Below are 14,421 nucleotides of genomic sequence, written 5' to 3'. Positions count from 1 at the left end.
TTTTTTTTTTTTTACTCCTGATTCAGTGACATGACACACAAAGTGTGTTTGACGTTTCCTTCTAGGTATTCTCACTTATAAGGGAATGAGCAGCTCATGTAGGGGAGAGCTAATAGATTTTAATTTTAAAAGCCTTTCATTAGTCTTGTGGGTGATTCAGATGGTTCATCCTCTCATTGTTTGAGTGATTGATGATGACAAGTGAGTTGATCAAAGACACTGCAAATTGTTAACGCTGAGACAAAATCATTACTTAAAAACCATTGTACTTGCAGTTTTCAGTTATCAATCAATTTGACTGAGAAATGAGTTGGAATTACAGCACTGTGATAAAAAAATCAGTCTTTGACACACTGAATAATCTTAGATTGAATTAATAACTCAGTCTAAATGTGCTTTGCCCTCTGTAGTAGCTGATCCTATTGTGAGTGCTCCATGGATGAGGTCCAGCAGCTTCAGCTATTTGGCTGGCTTTGCTCTCAGCAGCTGCCCGTTTTTTCYTGTAAGCATTTACATATTCCTGATGTCCTGACACATCTCTCAAGCTGTGGAACTGTTCCTTTGAGTTCAGTAGAAGTCAGTGATTTTTGAGAGCAGTGGTACTGTTTGGATAAAGCATCACCTGCAGTCGGCAATGACACTGCATTGCAGCAAAAGCTGTTACCGTACAACACTGTGTTGTTAATGGCCTGCTAAAAATCAGTCTGAAATGAGCTCTCTTGTACTCATTCAGTCATTCTAGAGAAGGTGCACACTTCAGTAAATTCTGGTGGAGCTGGAACTTGCAATCCAAGGTTCATCCCACAGTCAGTCTCCCAAAGTCATTCACTCACAGGCTGTGGGAAGAGGCTTTTTTTCTTTTTCTACTCTTACCCTCTTTGAAAATTTTACAAAGCTTGCTAGTGATGGCTCAGATTGCAACACTGCTCGAGAGAAATGCTAGATTTAGATGACTCACACCCACAACAATAAAAAGTTCTAGTGTAATTCAAGACAGCTGACTGCAGACTTGAATCACACATTAATACTCAACTGTATTTTTTTCATTTTATTGCTTCAAAGTTAAAATTGAGTTGCAAGTACTGCCCTGCATAGAGCAACATTCTGGAAGGGGCATCACAGCTTTGGCAGGGAYTTTGTATAGCTGATGCCAAGAAAAAATAAGGGAATGTCAGGGCAAGATGAGAAGAAAATAAATCAGAGGAAAAGAGGCAATGTTTAAAGATAATGAATCCCATTTCCCTGCTAGTTGTTGATCTCTGTTACAACTTTCCCCAATTGCCTTATCTTGATTAGGTTTTCTATCTTTTTRTTCTGCAAGTTCTTTGCAATCTTGCCACATTAGTTCTGCCTSAATTTCTTATGTGAATGGAATGAGGAAGAGGAAACTGTACTGTTTAGACCCCTTGATCTGAACCTAAACTAAGTTAGGTGGTGTTGCTGTGTTTGCTGTTTTCAGGAAATTATTACAATCAAGGAGAGRTTCGTAAGAAGGAGCTGGAACAGAGTTGTTGTGTCCTGGGGATTCCTGCTTCTGATGTCACAGTCATTGATCACAGGTAACTGGTTTTCAGTTCCAGCAGAATTTCTCTGCAGTTGTAAATGGGAGTAAAGTTTACTTTATTGTTCAGTAAAGCTCACTGTGTCATTCCAAAAAGCCTTGAGGAACCTCAAGAAAGCCAATGTTAGATATTTTTGTTAATTTTTCACATAAATCTAATTAATGCAAAAGACAATTCAAGTGTATAATGGGCATTAAGTCCTAGGTGAAGCTCTGTTCATACAGCATTTAGAATAATGATAACCACATTTGATGGGGTCTGGCAGGGCRTGATTGGACAGCATGATCACATTTTGTTGTTTAACAACTTTTTGCAGTGTTAGACAGACTGTTACAAATTCTCTGAATTGCCTGGGGCARGTTTGTCTGTAGGTGGTCTTTGCAGAGTTAGGGTGGAATTCTATTATATTTATAATCTGATTTAGTCCTGGCTGGAGACAAAAGTGAATTGCAGTACTAAAGACAGTCCACAATAACATSAGAGTAAGATTCTTAAAAATAAAGCCATGCAAGATTTGTTTTTCTAAGGTGTGGTGTTRTTTTCTTTAGCTGTGTGTAGCTGCAGAGGTAGGTGACAAGGCTAACACTTCTCTGTGCAGGAACTCTCTTCTGGGAAGATAATTTAACACTTTGAATCAGTGAAACTTGGAACTAACATTGTAAAGACTTCTCAAATTGCCCAATCACTGTCTATAGGAGCTGAATGAGATACTGATTGCTAGGAAACACGATACAAGTGGTTGTTTCACTTGTAAACAGCTATCACACAGCCCATAAAGAAGATTTCTGTTTATGAAGAAATAATAGCAACATATTGATTTAAAGCCACTCCAGCTAGAAGAGTCAGAGTTGAAAAAAAAATCTGGCTCCAGGCAGGCCCTTTTCCCATGAACATATTTTCCCTTGAGCTGTGGCAACAGAAACCACAGTCCAGAATATGAATCTTTTTGAGTTCTTTGCTTTTTTTAGCTTTAGGTTTCTCTCCAAGTTTTTAACTTACTGAGGAAAACAGCATAGGAGTTGTTTTTCCTTTGGAATGAAAAGASATGTTTCCGTTCTCTTCTCATGAACTGGCTTTGGAAAACTGCAAGTTTTGTAGTACAAGCATATGACAATGCCCAGAATATTCTGGGGAGGAATAAGGAAAAAGCTGCTAAGCTTTGCTAAGCATGAACTCTGCTCAATGAACCATCTTTTGAAGTTAACAGAGCCCAGAAGCCACTTGGCCTTTTATGCTCTAACACAATGTGAGGTTGCTTAGTGTGATGCAAATTCTGATACTGCTCAGTCACCACACATACACAGCCTAGAGAGCTGCTTTCTGCAAGTGAATCTTTGCTTTGCTGTCCTGTGGTAGGAAAGTGAGGGCCATTTCAGAGAAATATCTTGGATGGTGTCTCTTTCTTACCTTCATTCTTAGTATTGCACTCTTTTCTGTGAGTAATGACTGATCTGTGATTTCCACYACTGAATGCAATGCCTGAAATGACAGATCCATCCATTGCCCACAGCTGGACTGGAGTGTGCCTCATTGTTCCAAGAAACAGGTTGAGATCTGAGGTCTTTATCTCTGAGTTAGATTGCTATGAGATAACCATCAAATCCTTCAACTTTGTTGTGCATTCAGGGAGTAAATGAAGTGAAGTTCTTGATGAATTTTGCTCCTAGCTTGTTTACACTGCAAAGTTAAGTGTGTTTACAGTGTATTATTTACTGTGCCATAACTCACCAGGTGKATGCTCTTTATGAAAAACATCTGTAGGCCAGGTGTTAGCAAACTGGTAGAGGATCAGGATTAATTTCTAGACCACACTGAATTTTTGGAGTAGCTAATTTTTAGAGACTGTTTTCCAGCGGTTTAGACAAAACAGTAAGACTCAGGGTTCTTGAAATTTACTCAAAGTTCTTGAGTTCCTTAAGGTCAGTAGTTTTTCTRTGTCTCTTAAGAGTTATATAATTTACAGATTATACAAAAATATTTGCCTGTATGGCATTATGTGAAACTTGTTAAAGTAATACATTACTTACCACTAGATTTCAATGTAAATTCATGCCTGCAGAATACAGCTCAGGAGGCTCTTCCTGCTTAGCATTTTGTCTTCTATAGGCACCGTTTAAGATCAGAGCCCTTTGGCTCTTTGGTTCCCTGCTGAACTCTTCAGAAGATAATTTGCCATCAATGTAAAGAAGGAGCACATTGCTCTGGGAGGGCTGCTGGCCTGCTGCCCATCTACCATTGCTTACACAAACACTGCATGCTTTACATTAGCCAAGCTGCAGCTTTGTGTTTTGGTAAGGAAAGCCCAAAGGATTGCAAGGTCTGGATCTGCTCCAGCCATTGTAGTGTGGAGCTGAGTCATGCTGCTTCCTCTTTCTTTGTGTGATCCACAAGTGAGTGAGTAGAATTGTCAAGATGTAAGAGGGGAAATAGATTTGCAAAGCCAGGTGATTGAGTTGCTCTGTCATCTCACTGGGCAGGCAGGTATAAAATCAACATGACAGTTGGGATTGTGTGTGAACTTGTGAAGAGAAAGCTTCAGTCAGTCAGCCTATGATGAAATCTGTGCTAAAGACCAAATCCTTATTAAGCAGTGCCTTAAACAATCAACTCAGGGTTCCCAGCAGAACGAGTTCAGTCTCTATCACACAACTTTGCACTGACTCTTCAGGAGCTGTGTTTGATGCTGTCATTGTTTTTGTTACCTCACTTAAAAACAACTCAAATCTGCACAAATATGGCCCCACATTTCAGCCCTAGAGATCTCAGGTCTGTACAAATCTCCTGCAGAAAAGTTCTTTGCTGTGTGGGACATGTCCAGGAGTGGGAAGGGCAGGAATGTCTGGGCATGCAGACATGTTCCAGACTAGTTTAGACTTGAGCTCTGGACTCTTCCAACTTGTGACTAGTACAGGTCAGGCACCAGATCTGCAGAGGTGTCCCCTGAGCTGCCATGTCATTATCAGAGCTCCAACACTACACCAACCAGCTGTTTTGTTTAGGGGAGAAAAGTTTCACAATCCACTTTTGTTACCTTTCCCACACAAGGCTTAACACTTGGAGTAGCTCAGCTCAGAACTTGGGCTTGTATTGGTCAAAGTTAATTTCTGGACTGTCATAATTATTCCTGCTGCTGGGTAAGGGAGGATTAGCAAGGGAGTGAGTTCTGAAACTGTTGTAAGATAAAAGTCACTTCATTAATTATATAAATGTTAATATAAACTTTATGCTTTTGGTATATTTTTTATCATCTTGTRTGCTTCAACCATGGGTTTTCTTTTAAGTTAAGCTCCCATTAACCCTGGACACATCTGCCAGTGCTCTGGCTGTCTATTAGTCTGAAACATTGCACATAAACAGGAGACGATTTCTGAGCTGTTTTCACTTTCTGAAGACAAGCAGATAGAAGGAAGCCCAAATTACTCTTTTTTTCTACTGTGTATTTTGGGTTCATGGAAAGATAAATATCAGACGTTTTACTGCAGATTCTGAAGCTTTTGTGCACAGTTGTTCTGGACGGAAAGTAAAACTGACTATTTGCATCTTTAATATGACAGAAAATATTTGGCCCAAGTTTGCACTGCAAAGAAAATAATAGCTGAGATCTGTGTAAACTGGAAAATTTTCCATTCGCAGTCCGACRCTTACGGCAAACAATGTTACATCTCTTTCCAAGTTTCCATGGAAATTGCACTCCCTTTGCTTTTTTGTTATTATTGTTTCACTGAAGTCCAAAAGGCCTCTGATCAGACACTGCACAGGAGAGAGGACATCTGCCCATGCACAATCACAGGCTATTTTTATGAGGCTGCAGAGAGGCTCAAAAGCTTTTTTTTTTTCCACTTTTTAATGTAATAATTCTGTGTTGATGGACTACTTTTTTCCTCGTATAAGATAAATAGGCTTTATTGCACTTCCTCATATTTAACTTCTAACAAACTTCCTTCCATGACCTCTCCATGACAGAGCAATGAGTCTGTAAGGTCATGGGAAAAATATATCCTTAAGTAAATAGTGTGTGTGTCTGGTTGTGATGATCACAAAGATATAAAAACACTCAGGCCCTTCAGAGAASAAAATATGTAACTGGAAATCCAAGCCTTTTTTATTAGAATTTAGAAACAGTCATTAAGTCCATCCCATTGAACCAGTTTGGATTTACTGTCCTTGGGTGATTTATTGATGGGAAAGTGCTGAGTGCATGCAGCTGTGGGATTCTTAAAACATGTATTTATCTTACTTATTATGTGTTTCTATCACAAAGGTGATATTATTCCCTAATATTTCTCCTTTCCTGTTCTCATAATTCATATTTTGGATCAGCATTTAATAGTTTTAATTCTGCTGAAGTAATTGTGATAATGAGTTACATTTTGTCTTCCTAAGTTCCCTGTGGTATTATAGTTTGACATTTTATTTTATTGCTAATTCTRAAAAGCTGATCTGTGTGCTGATTAAAATTGCTGCCATGCTTTATTCTGGAAGAGCTGCGTATTTCAAGAGTGAGTGATGGGATTCTCTTTATMTTTCTCATCCCAGCAATGCTCTGAAGGCCTTTATTTTTTTTTGCAGAATTTTCTTTAATTAAGAACGACATCTGTGGCACCAGAAATCTTACATGTAAATTGATCACATGCTCAGTGTGTATTGCAGGGAAATCAACCTACATCCCTTGAATCAGCCAAACACACTCAAAATCATCCTGAACACTAACGAGCTTCACCRTGACAAGAAGGCACTTTGTCAGTCAGGTGGGGATCTTGATATTTATCARTCTGTAGCCAAATTTCACTTCTGTTTGTATAATTCTGGAAATGGATTTTTTTTTTATCCTGAGAAGATGATAAACTATTTGGCCACCTATTTTTATTTACATTTCTAATTAGATAATTTTTTCAAAATGCTTTCCCACRTGGCAGCTCCTGCTGACATTTTAGGACCTAGGAACATTTTTAAAAAAGGATTATATCCAAGTCTGCCTTCAGGCATCTGCTTTTAGAAGTGTTGCTCTATGCAATAATTTAAGAGGAAATTCTTCTGGGGATTGATCTGTCTCACAGCCCTCCAGGAAAGCTGCTTTCTAAAACAAAGGCTTGCATTGCACTAAGTTAGGTTTAGCTATTTTGTCCTCAGTTAAATATTTTTGTCAGTAAGGAAATCTGCCCTTTTGTTTCCTGGGGCTTCCATGAGCCAGGTCCTTTCTCAGCTTTCCAGCATAATAATTTTTTTTGCTGTCCACRAAGTGGGGAGGGTCTGTGGTGAAAGGGAAGATGATCTTTCCAATGCCAGAGGGCCACGTCCCCTGGATTCCCTCAGCAGGGCAGTGAGCAATGGTACCTTTGAAAACACTCAAGGATTCTCCCTCAGATGTCAAGAGAGACCTGTCACAGTGAAGTCACAGCAGGGATTGATTGAGGGCAAGAGCCTGGCCAGAGAAGCCAAGGGCTCAGAATAAATGCAGGGGGAAATTAAGGAGTGCAGCTAGAGGACAAAATGTTTTATGGAAATCAAATCAAAATACTCTGCATTGAAATTTATACTTTTAAATGCTCAAGATGACTTTAGCAGAATAAAAATTATGAAATACTGATCTCAAAACATGAAAGATGAGAATAGGGATCCCAGCCATCCCCTGAAGCTGATGAAAGTTTGATTTGACTTAAAAACCAGCAGCACTCCTAAGCTGATGGTTAGAAAAGAAACAAAGCTGTGCATAATGGCTGTGTTTCAGGAGTCTGGGAAAACTGGCTGGGGCTGAAGACAGGGACATGCAGGAGAACAGGAAAATCCATTACAAGTCTTTTTTTTTTTTTTCTTTTGTTCTTTCTTAGTTCATTCAAAACTGTCTTTTACTATTCTTTCAAGAATGATTTTTAGAAGTCCTCCACATATATTAAAGACAGGCATCATCTTCGGAGCAAAGAAAGCTCCAAGGAGCCATCCTGGATGTGCAGATGGTTCTTGTCCCAGCTTTGCTGTCTCCTGGGAGCACAGATTTGCTGGCTGGGAGCCATTCTGTCACTAAAACACTTGTGTCCAAGCAGAAGGAAGTGTCTTTGGGTTTGCTGGTTTCCTGTTAAAACATTTTGAGTGGACTTTCTTCACAGCTCTAGGAAGCTATAGAAAGATAGAGTCTTTAGATTAAAGCAATTTTCAACAAYTTTACCCAGGAGTCTCCTTTTAAACACAGCAAAATAAAAGAACCTYTTTATTTTGCTGGTTACACATAGAACAATTCAGTGTGTTTTGCCAACAGTGACCCTGAGGAATTAATGGAGAATGACAGGCGTTTTCCCTTTGCTCCTGAAGGTTCCCTGCTTTGATAGCCCAGCAACATCTCTGTTAGTCCCACATTTGAGCCTGCAGCTGCAAACCCTTGCTGGTAATTATAGGCAGACCCAGGTCGTTTTTCAGAGAAAATGCTTAACTCTTTCCCTTAAAGAGTAACAATTATATCAAATAGTCACAGCAAGTTAATCAAAAAGAGGGAACAAACAGAAAAAAAATCTAGCAGGGATGCAGCATRAGCTTTTGAATCTCTGCATTCCTCYGAGCTTACTCAGGGAAAATATATTCCTATTTCTGCTGGGAATGCTCTTAAAAGTCTTCTCACAATAATGGATCGGGTGTTAATGCCTCGATCACAAGAACTGTGTGGTTTCTTTGTGGATTCTCATAATGTTATTTTAATTGTAGCTACAGTACAAAACGTGAGTGCCTCAGTTAAAGTAAAGCTGTGAGATCTGAAGCTGTGACATGCTTTGGCAAMATTTTGCTGTATCTGCAATGGACTGGAATTTTCTGCATGTCAGGTAATTACTGGAAAACAGAGAAAGGGATTTTCAGTCTCTCTTGGACAARCTCCTCTTTGGGATCCAGTCTAAAGAATTTCAGTTACATCAGTTCCAGTAGGGGTTGACCATTGATTTTAGCATGCCTGGGAATTGTCACTGAAATAGTCAACAGGAGAAGACAAAGTCTTATTTAAAAAAAAAAAATAATAATAAAAAAAAAAAGTTGTTATGGGGAAAGTTGGAAAGGGAACTGTACAATGGGTGTTGTGTAAAATGTGTTTTCTCTTAATGACCTTCCAGTTCAGATTGGCTCTGTTTACATACAAATCAAAAGCTGGTTTGTCTCCCTGCCAGCACAGCAAAGCTCAGTCTGGGATCTCAGTATCCAGCTGTGTCTTTTGCCTCTGACATCCTCCCAGTAATAAAAGTTGTGTGGCTGGGATTTGGCTGGAATTGCAGATGATGAGTGAGCCAGAACTGGGTTCAGCCTTCTCTTCCTCTACAAGACAATAGAAGTTAAGGCTTGTTTGTGTCAATAAAAAAAGGCATATACAACCTCTAACCCCTCAGGGACCAGATATGATGAATAARATTCTCTTTTTCCATCATCACATTTCTAACCCTGACCAATGTTAGTACGTCTGTGGGAACTCAGATTTTGTCTTCCTCCTTTCCAAGGTGGAGCAGAAGCTTTTGTGGAGTTTGCTTGTGAAGATGCAGCATCCAGAGAATAGATACAGTTGCSACAACGTTTGCAGCGTTGCCTAATCTAGGGATTCTTGTTCTCTTGCAAACCGCCCTGCAGGGTACAGTATATTTATTAAGTGCTGTCTTTGCTSTGCAAGCCTGCAGGCTGACAAAGTGACAGAGACAGGAACCTCTTCTCAGGTGAAGTGGCATTGCTGACATGCCTTGTAGTTGTCACTTTCCTGTTTCCTTCTTTTCTCAAACGCTGTTGGAGGAAACTCTGGAGTCATTCCAGGTCCTGGGTACTGTCTGGATGGAGGCAAAGCTTTTTCAGTTCATGCAGGAGCAACAAGAGACTGAATTATTTAGTGCAGGGTGTTTCTTACAGGAACTGAAAGCTCTGGCTGCAGTCAGCAATTTCACTTGCAGGTTGTACATTGGTCACCTCATTGTAAAAAGCCCCCTTGTAAAGCTCCATAGCAGTTGTTTATCTTCRCCCTTTTCTGAATAAAACCCTTTTTGACATAACTGAAAACTCCTCCAGTTGACAGTGTGAGCCACGAAAGGTGCTCTCAGCAGCCTGGAATCTGAGGCTCCTACCTGACTGCTGTGGGCTCTGCTCTGAGATCTGTGATCCAGAGCTGCCTTTGGAAGCATCCTACAGCCAAAGAATTCCCATTTGTATTTCCTTGGTTGAGTTTGTTGTAACATGCCCTGTTATTTTTGCATTCTGGGTCTATTCTGAAGCTCCCCCAAGGCATCCCTTCAAATGAAACATTGCATCACTGAGGAAGTGAAGCCATTACTAGTGAACGATTTCGCCAAGCACTTGGAGCAAACACAATCAGCTCTCATCTTCCAGAAATGGATTTGCAAGTTRACATTGCAAAATTTGGGAGGGACAATGGTCCTTTCTTGAGTGGTTTGATGCAGTTTTTCAGAAAGCTGAGCTTTTTTGTGCTGTTGTTTTTTTGCTACATCRTGAATGAAGGTTTTATATTTGCATAGAAGAAATGTTACCAAACGAAGCAGTTGGAGCATGGAGCTTCACACGTCAAAATCTTTTTGAAGGATGAGAAATTTTAAGTTGTCTTCTGAATGCTGCTAAGGTCTCTGACCTTCTCTGTGTCTGCAATAACCTGCAATAACCCTCCCTTTTTGCAGAGCTGTGGGAACGGACCAATTGCTCTTCTCATGGTGTGAGATCCTGTATGACTGTTGAGGATCATTATTAGAGTTTTCCTTGCTAGTCAAAGGGTTAATTTTGAGATCTGATTTAGGTTTGGCACAGGAGGAGGGGAGACAGAGGATTTTGTTCTGCAGGAAACTAGGTCAGCAGKTTTTTATTATCGTGCTCACAGCCCAATGTGGTTTGCATTTAGGATTGAACTCGACTGACATCGGGGATGGTCGGGTTCCCCTTCCCAGGACACAGCCTCAGCCATTGCTCCATACATTWCAGCTTTCCCAAATGGAATGCAAGAGAATACTCAGCTGAAGGAGCTCAAGCCATTGTGAGTTTGTCAGTTATCTCTTTGGAGCTGTTTSTCAGGAGTGCTCAGGAAGGTCCAAGATGTTTTGGAGAGGAGGAACAACAGGGCTGGAATATTTTCAGTGTCTGAAGGGYATTGGAATCACAAAGATCTTGGTTGTTTTTACACCCCATCGAACTGATGATTGTTCTTACAGCCTGGGGCATTGTTTGGTTTTTGTTTGGATCTGGTCAGATTCTGATCTTGATCCTGCCAATGTGAATTTGGAATAATTCCCTTGCTTTCTGTGAGGATCCTGCTGTGTATAGCTGAGATCAGTGAGTGGGCCTGCAGATAACCTTTAGGTGGGGAGTTTTCCATTATAACTTTTAGACCATCRTGACTGATGAAAGATTTGAATAATCCAGAATCTTTGTCACATTTTCCAGCTTTCTTGGCTGTATTTTCTGTTGATTTTTTTTTCTTCCAAGGCAGCTGAGAATACCTCTCTGTTCTTGACCTCTGCCTGTTGAAGACYAAATTGTAGTAGACATCATCTGTATTGGACAATTCAGGCTGCCTTTCTTTATGGATTATTTTGACTTTCCTGAATGATACAAAATCCAAGTRGTTATAACTTTAAAAAATATTCTGCATTGTTTTGATTGTGAGGATCAGATGAGGGTGGTGGAGCTTAAAGTAATTTAAAGTGGAGCTTAAAAAGACATTACCAAAAGATTGGTAATGCCTAGGAAAATTTCTGACTAATAGGATATAAGGCTGARCATCTATTTCCAGTTGTATGCTCTTGTTGTTTTACAGACTTTAATGTGAGTTAATGGCTTTCAGCATAATAAAACCATCTAAATCTGTCCTGTTCTACTCTTTATTCAGYTCTGGCATCAAGGAACCCAGACATTTTTGCAAACCAAGTTTGGCTTTTAAGGCTGAACAAGGAAAATACAGGCAATACTGAGAAGAACAGGCAGCAGTAGGTTGCCAGCAATTCCTGGAAATAATGGTGTTTCACAACCATTGCCTGCAGATTGGACATTTAAGGAGGAAAAATATCCTTGTGGCTTCTATGGATAGAATAATGAGAATGCAAAATCTGTTGAGAAAGTCTATTATGGTAAAAATTCAAATGCCAYTCTTGGGTTTAAACCAAAGAGCAGCATATCAAATGCCTCAGAATGATGCCAGCACAGAAATAACACAGGTCAGAAAATTGCATATGGTCTCTCCTGGATTGCTTCTAATGCYATGGTAGGCTATACATTTTAATTGTCCAAATTTGAATCTCTATAAAACAGTTTCAACTGCAATTAACAGGCTCACAGAATCATCTTTTGAAACATGAACATGTTAAAGAGGGATGAAAAAAGGAGGTGTTTCTGCAATACCCTGTTGTGACTGAGAGCCAAGAAAACGCCAGCGTGTGTCAGAATGAGAGGCAGTGACAGGACTTGTAGCAGGCAGACACGTCCACACAATAAACAGCAGAGCTGAGGCAGCATTCTCAAAATTGCCTCCTGCATAATGAAACAGAGGAGCTGTGGCAGAACCTCCACAGCTTCATTCAGCTTTGGCAAATTATTTCATTCAAATTCGCAGCAACTCGGGAAATGTCATTGTGCTGCTGGAAGACTTGGGTTGTGTTTCCTATTCCTAAATTGAACTAAGTTCAATTGAGCTCTCAACTCAAGAAATGAGAGATGAAAAGACTCTCTCTCTCCTGCAGTGGCTCTCCAGAATGTATATAATATCTCYTGAAGCTGTCAGCCTTGGGAGGCTTTCAGGATGTGACTCACAGGATAAATAAGTTTGGTCATTCTTGCTSTGAATAGAAAAAGGTAAAATCTTGTATTTTTATAAAAGCTTTTTCTTCCCTACAAGAGTTCAGGAACCATCCCAAGTCGTTAACATGCTGGAGCTGTCACTGAAAATCCAGTAGCTTCAGGGTTGAACAGAGCTGTTAATATAGCTCAGCGATGCCATGTGTGTGAAACGTGTCTGCTGAATATTTGTGCTCTTTCAAATGGATGAACTCGAGTTTCCAGACTGCAAACGAGGGTGGAAATGCAGAGGAGCAGCTCATGTGTGTCAGCAAAGGAGCAGATGCTGGCAGGAGACTGGGGGATAAACAGATGCCGAGTAATGCTGGTGCTCGGAATAAGCCATTTGTGCCYGTTTGGGAGCTCTCTGCAGAGAGGATGCAGCCTGCAGATTTAAGTAGGTTATGATGTTCTCCCCTRTGGCTGGGGCTGGAGGCCTGTCCAGTTAAATGCAGAGTGTCACTTTGCGGTGCAAACATCAGAAAATCATCTTTCAGAGAGCAGTGGCTTCATATGGGTGCATTCCTTTTTTGTTTTTCMATGTAACCCTATCTTTACCAATTAAAGTAACTATTTAATGGTTAGAATATGATCTCTGAGCTATGAGCACCGATCCTGTTTATCCTTTATGTGGGATAAAATATATTTAGCCTTGCTGGATTTGTAGTTATTATTCCTTCTTYGTGTTTTATGTGGTAATTAACCCTCTCCTTCGATAGTTGTTTACAGCAGGGAGCAGGCTGACAAGAATGCTGCTCTTTGTTCTGCAGTAAGCAGGGAGCTGTGCCAGGTATCCTGTATCTATTTCCCAAACTCAGGTAACCTTCTCCTGGGGCAATCCCAGTACCAGGAGAGACGGAACAGCAGTGTCCTCAACATGGCTGCTCACTGCCAGTCTTTCCAGAGAATGGGAATCAGCTGATTAATTTTATTGACAACYTACTGCAGGCAAAAGGTGCCAGACTGGAAGCACTGGTGTCTGGCAGACAAAGGCCCCTCACAATAACTCTCACACCAGTGTGTGTTCGTGCTCTTCATCATTCCTGCAAGTTGATTGCTTGTATCTGCAAGAAGATTATTGCCCAGTGTAATACAACTTCTGGCCTCTTTCCTTGGATGCCAGTAAGAAGATTATTTAGAACAGGGCTAAAAATGTATTAGTATTTAAGAGAGATATATTTTACTGTGCTGCCTCATCTCTTATTCCATCCTAATCCATTACACATTGTGCTCAGAGTCCTCATGCAGTTTCTGCTGTTCAATGCCCTCTGTACCTACAAGGAGGTAAGGAAGGACTTTTTTGTCTCCATTCTTACACGTCCTTATTCCAGGAGAATGTGTGAGTTCTGGCAAGAGCAATCTGGAGCCAGCACAGGATGTTTGATACAGGACACATTCAGTGTCTCATTGTGGGGCCACCACACAGCTCACAGGTGCTCTCTGCTTCCACAGCAGCTCGAAGACTGAAGTGATTTCCAGCCAGGCTTGGCTGTTGGACTTTCCCAGTGATCTGTATAAACCAGAAGTGTCTTGGGAGGTTTCCCAGTTGCACCATCCYGCTTTTGGTGTTTACAGCTACAGTAACTAACTTCTGACATTTATACCCAGCTGGTGCTCTGCTCGCTGAGCTCAGTGCCTGTTTGCACATGGGGCCTTCTGATAAGGCAGGCATTTGACCTTTCTATTCTTAACCCATTAACATTTAGAAGAGTTGCTCTCCTCACCTCTGAGGCTGTGTGCCTCCCCCTCCCCCCAATACCCCTGTTCCTGCCAGATAAGATTACTCCTGGGTTATATATTGATCTAAAAGCAGAGTGCCAAATGCAGCCCACACCAGTTCAAGGGCAAACACTGAACCCATGTGAGTGAGTCCACATGCTCTGCTCAGTCGTGGGAAGGAGATGACCAGAGGCTCTTTTTGCCCTCCCAGCAGAAGCTKGGGATGAGCACAGGGTGTCAGTTCTTTGTTGTACCACTGAAGGACCAGCCCAATCTGCTGATGCTGCACCTTTGTGCTCTTTCCTCTTCTCCCTCTGCACGAGAAAAGATGAATGGGTTGAAGGGATCCTTACAC

General features: G+C 40.8%; 1 protein-coding gene across 1 annotated transcript in view; it reads left to right on the top strand.

The window, feature by feature from the left end:
• The window catches only part of PIGL (phosphatidylinositol glycan anchor biosynthesis class L), a 51,124-nt gene that overhangs the window by 1,640 nt on the left and 35,063 nt on the right, over positions 1 to 14,421 (top strand). The window contains exon 2 of the mRNA XM_057371959.1: positions 1,460 to 1,559. Coding sequence (XP_057227942.1) covers positions 1,460 to 1,559 — 100 coding nt within the window. The remainder of the gene's footprint in view (positions 1 to 1,459; positions 1,560 to 14,421) is intronic.

This window comes from Malurus melanocephalus, unplaced genomic scaffold (assembly GCF_030028575.1).
Source record: "Malurus melanocephalus ecotype Western Australia unplaced genomic scaffold, MMel_1.1 scaffold_162, whole genome shotgun sequence".
In the NCBI taxonomy this organism is placed as follows: Eukaryota; Metazoa; Chordata; class Aves; order Passeriformes; family Maluridae; genus Malurus; species Malurus melanocephalus.
The sequence above is the reverse complement of the archived record's forward strand: the minus strand, read 5'-3'. Positions and strand labels throughout refer to the sequence as shown.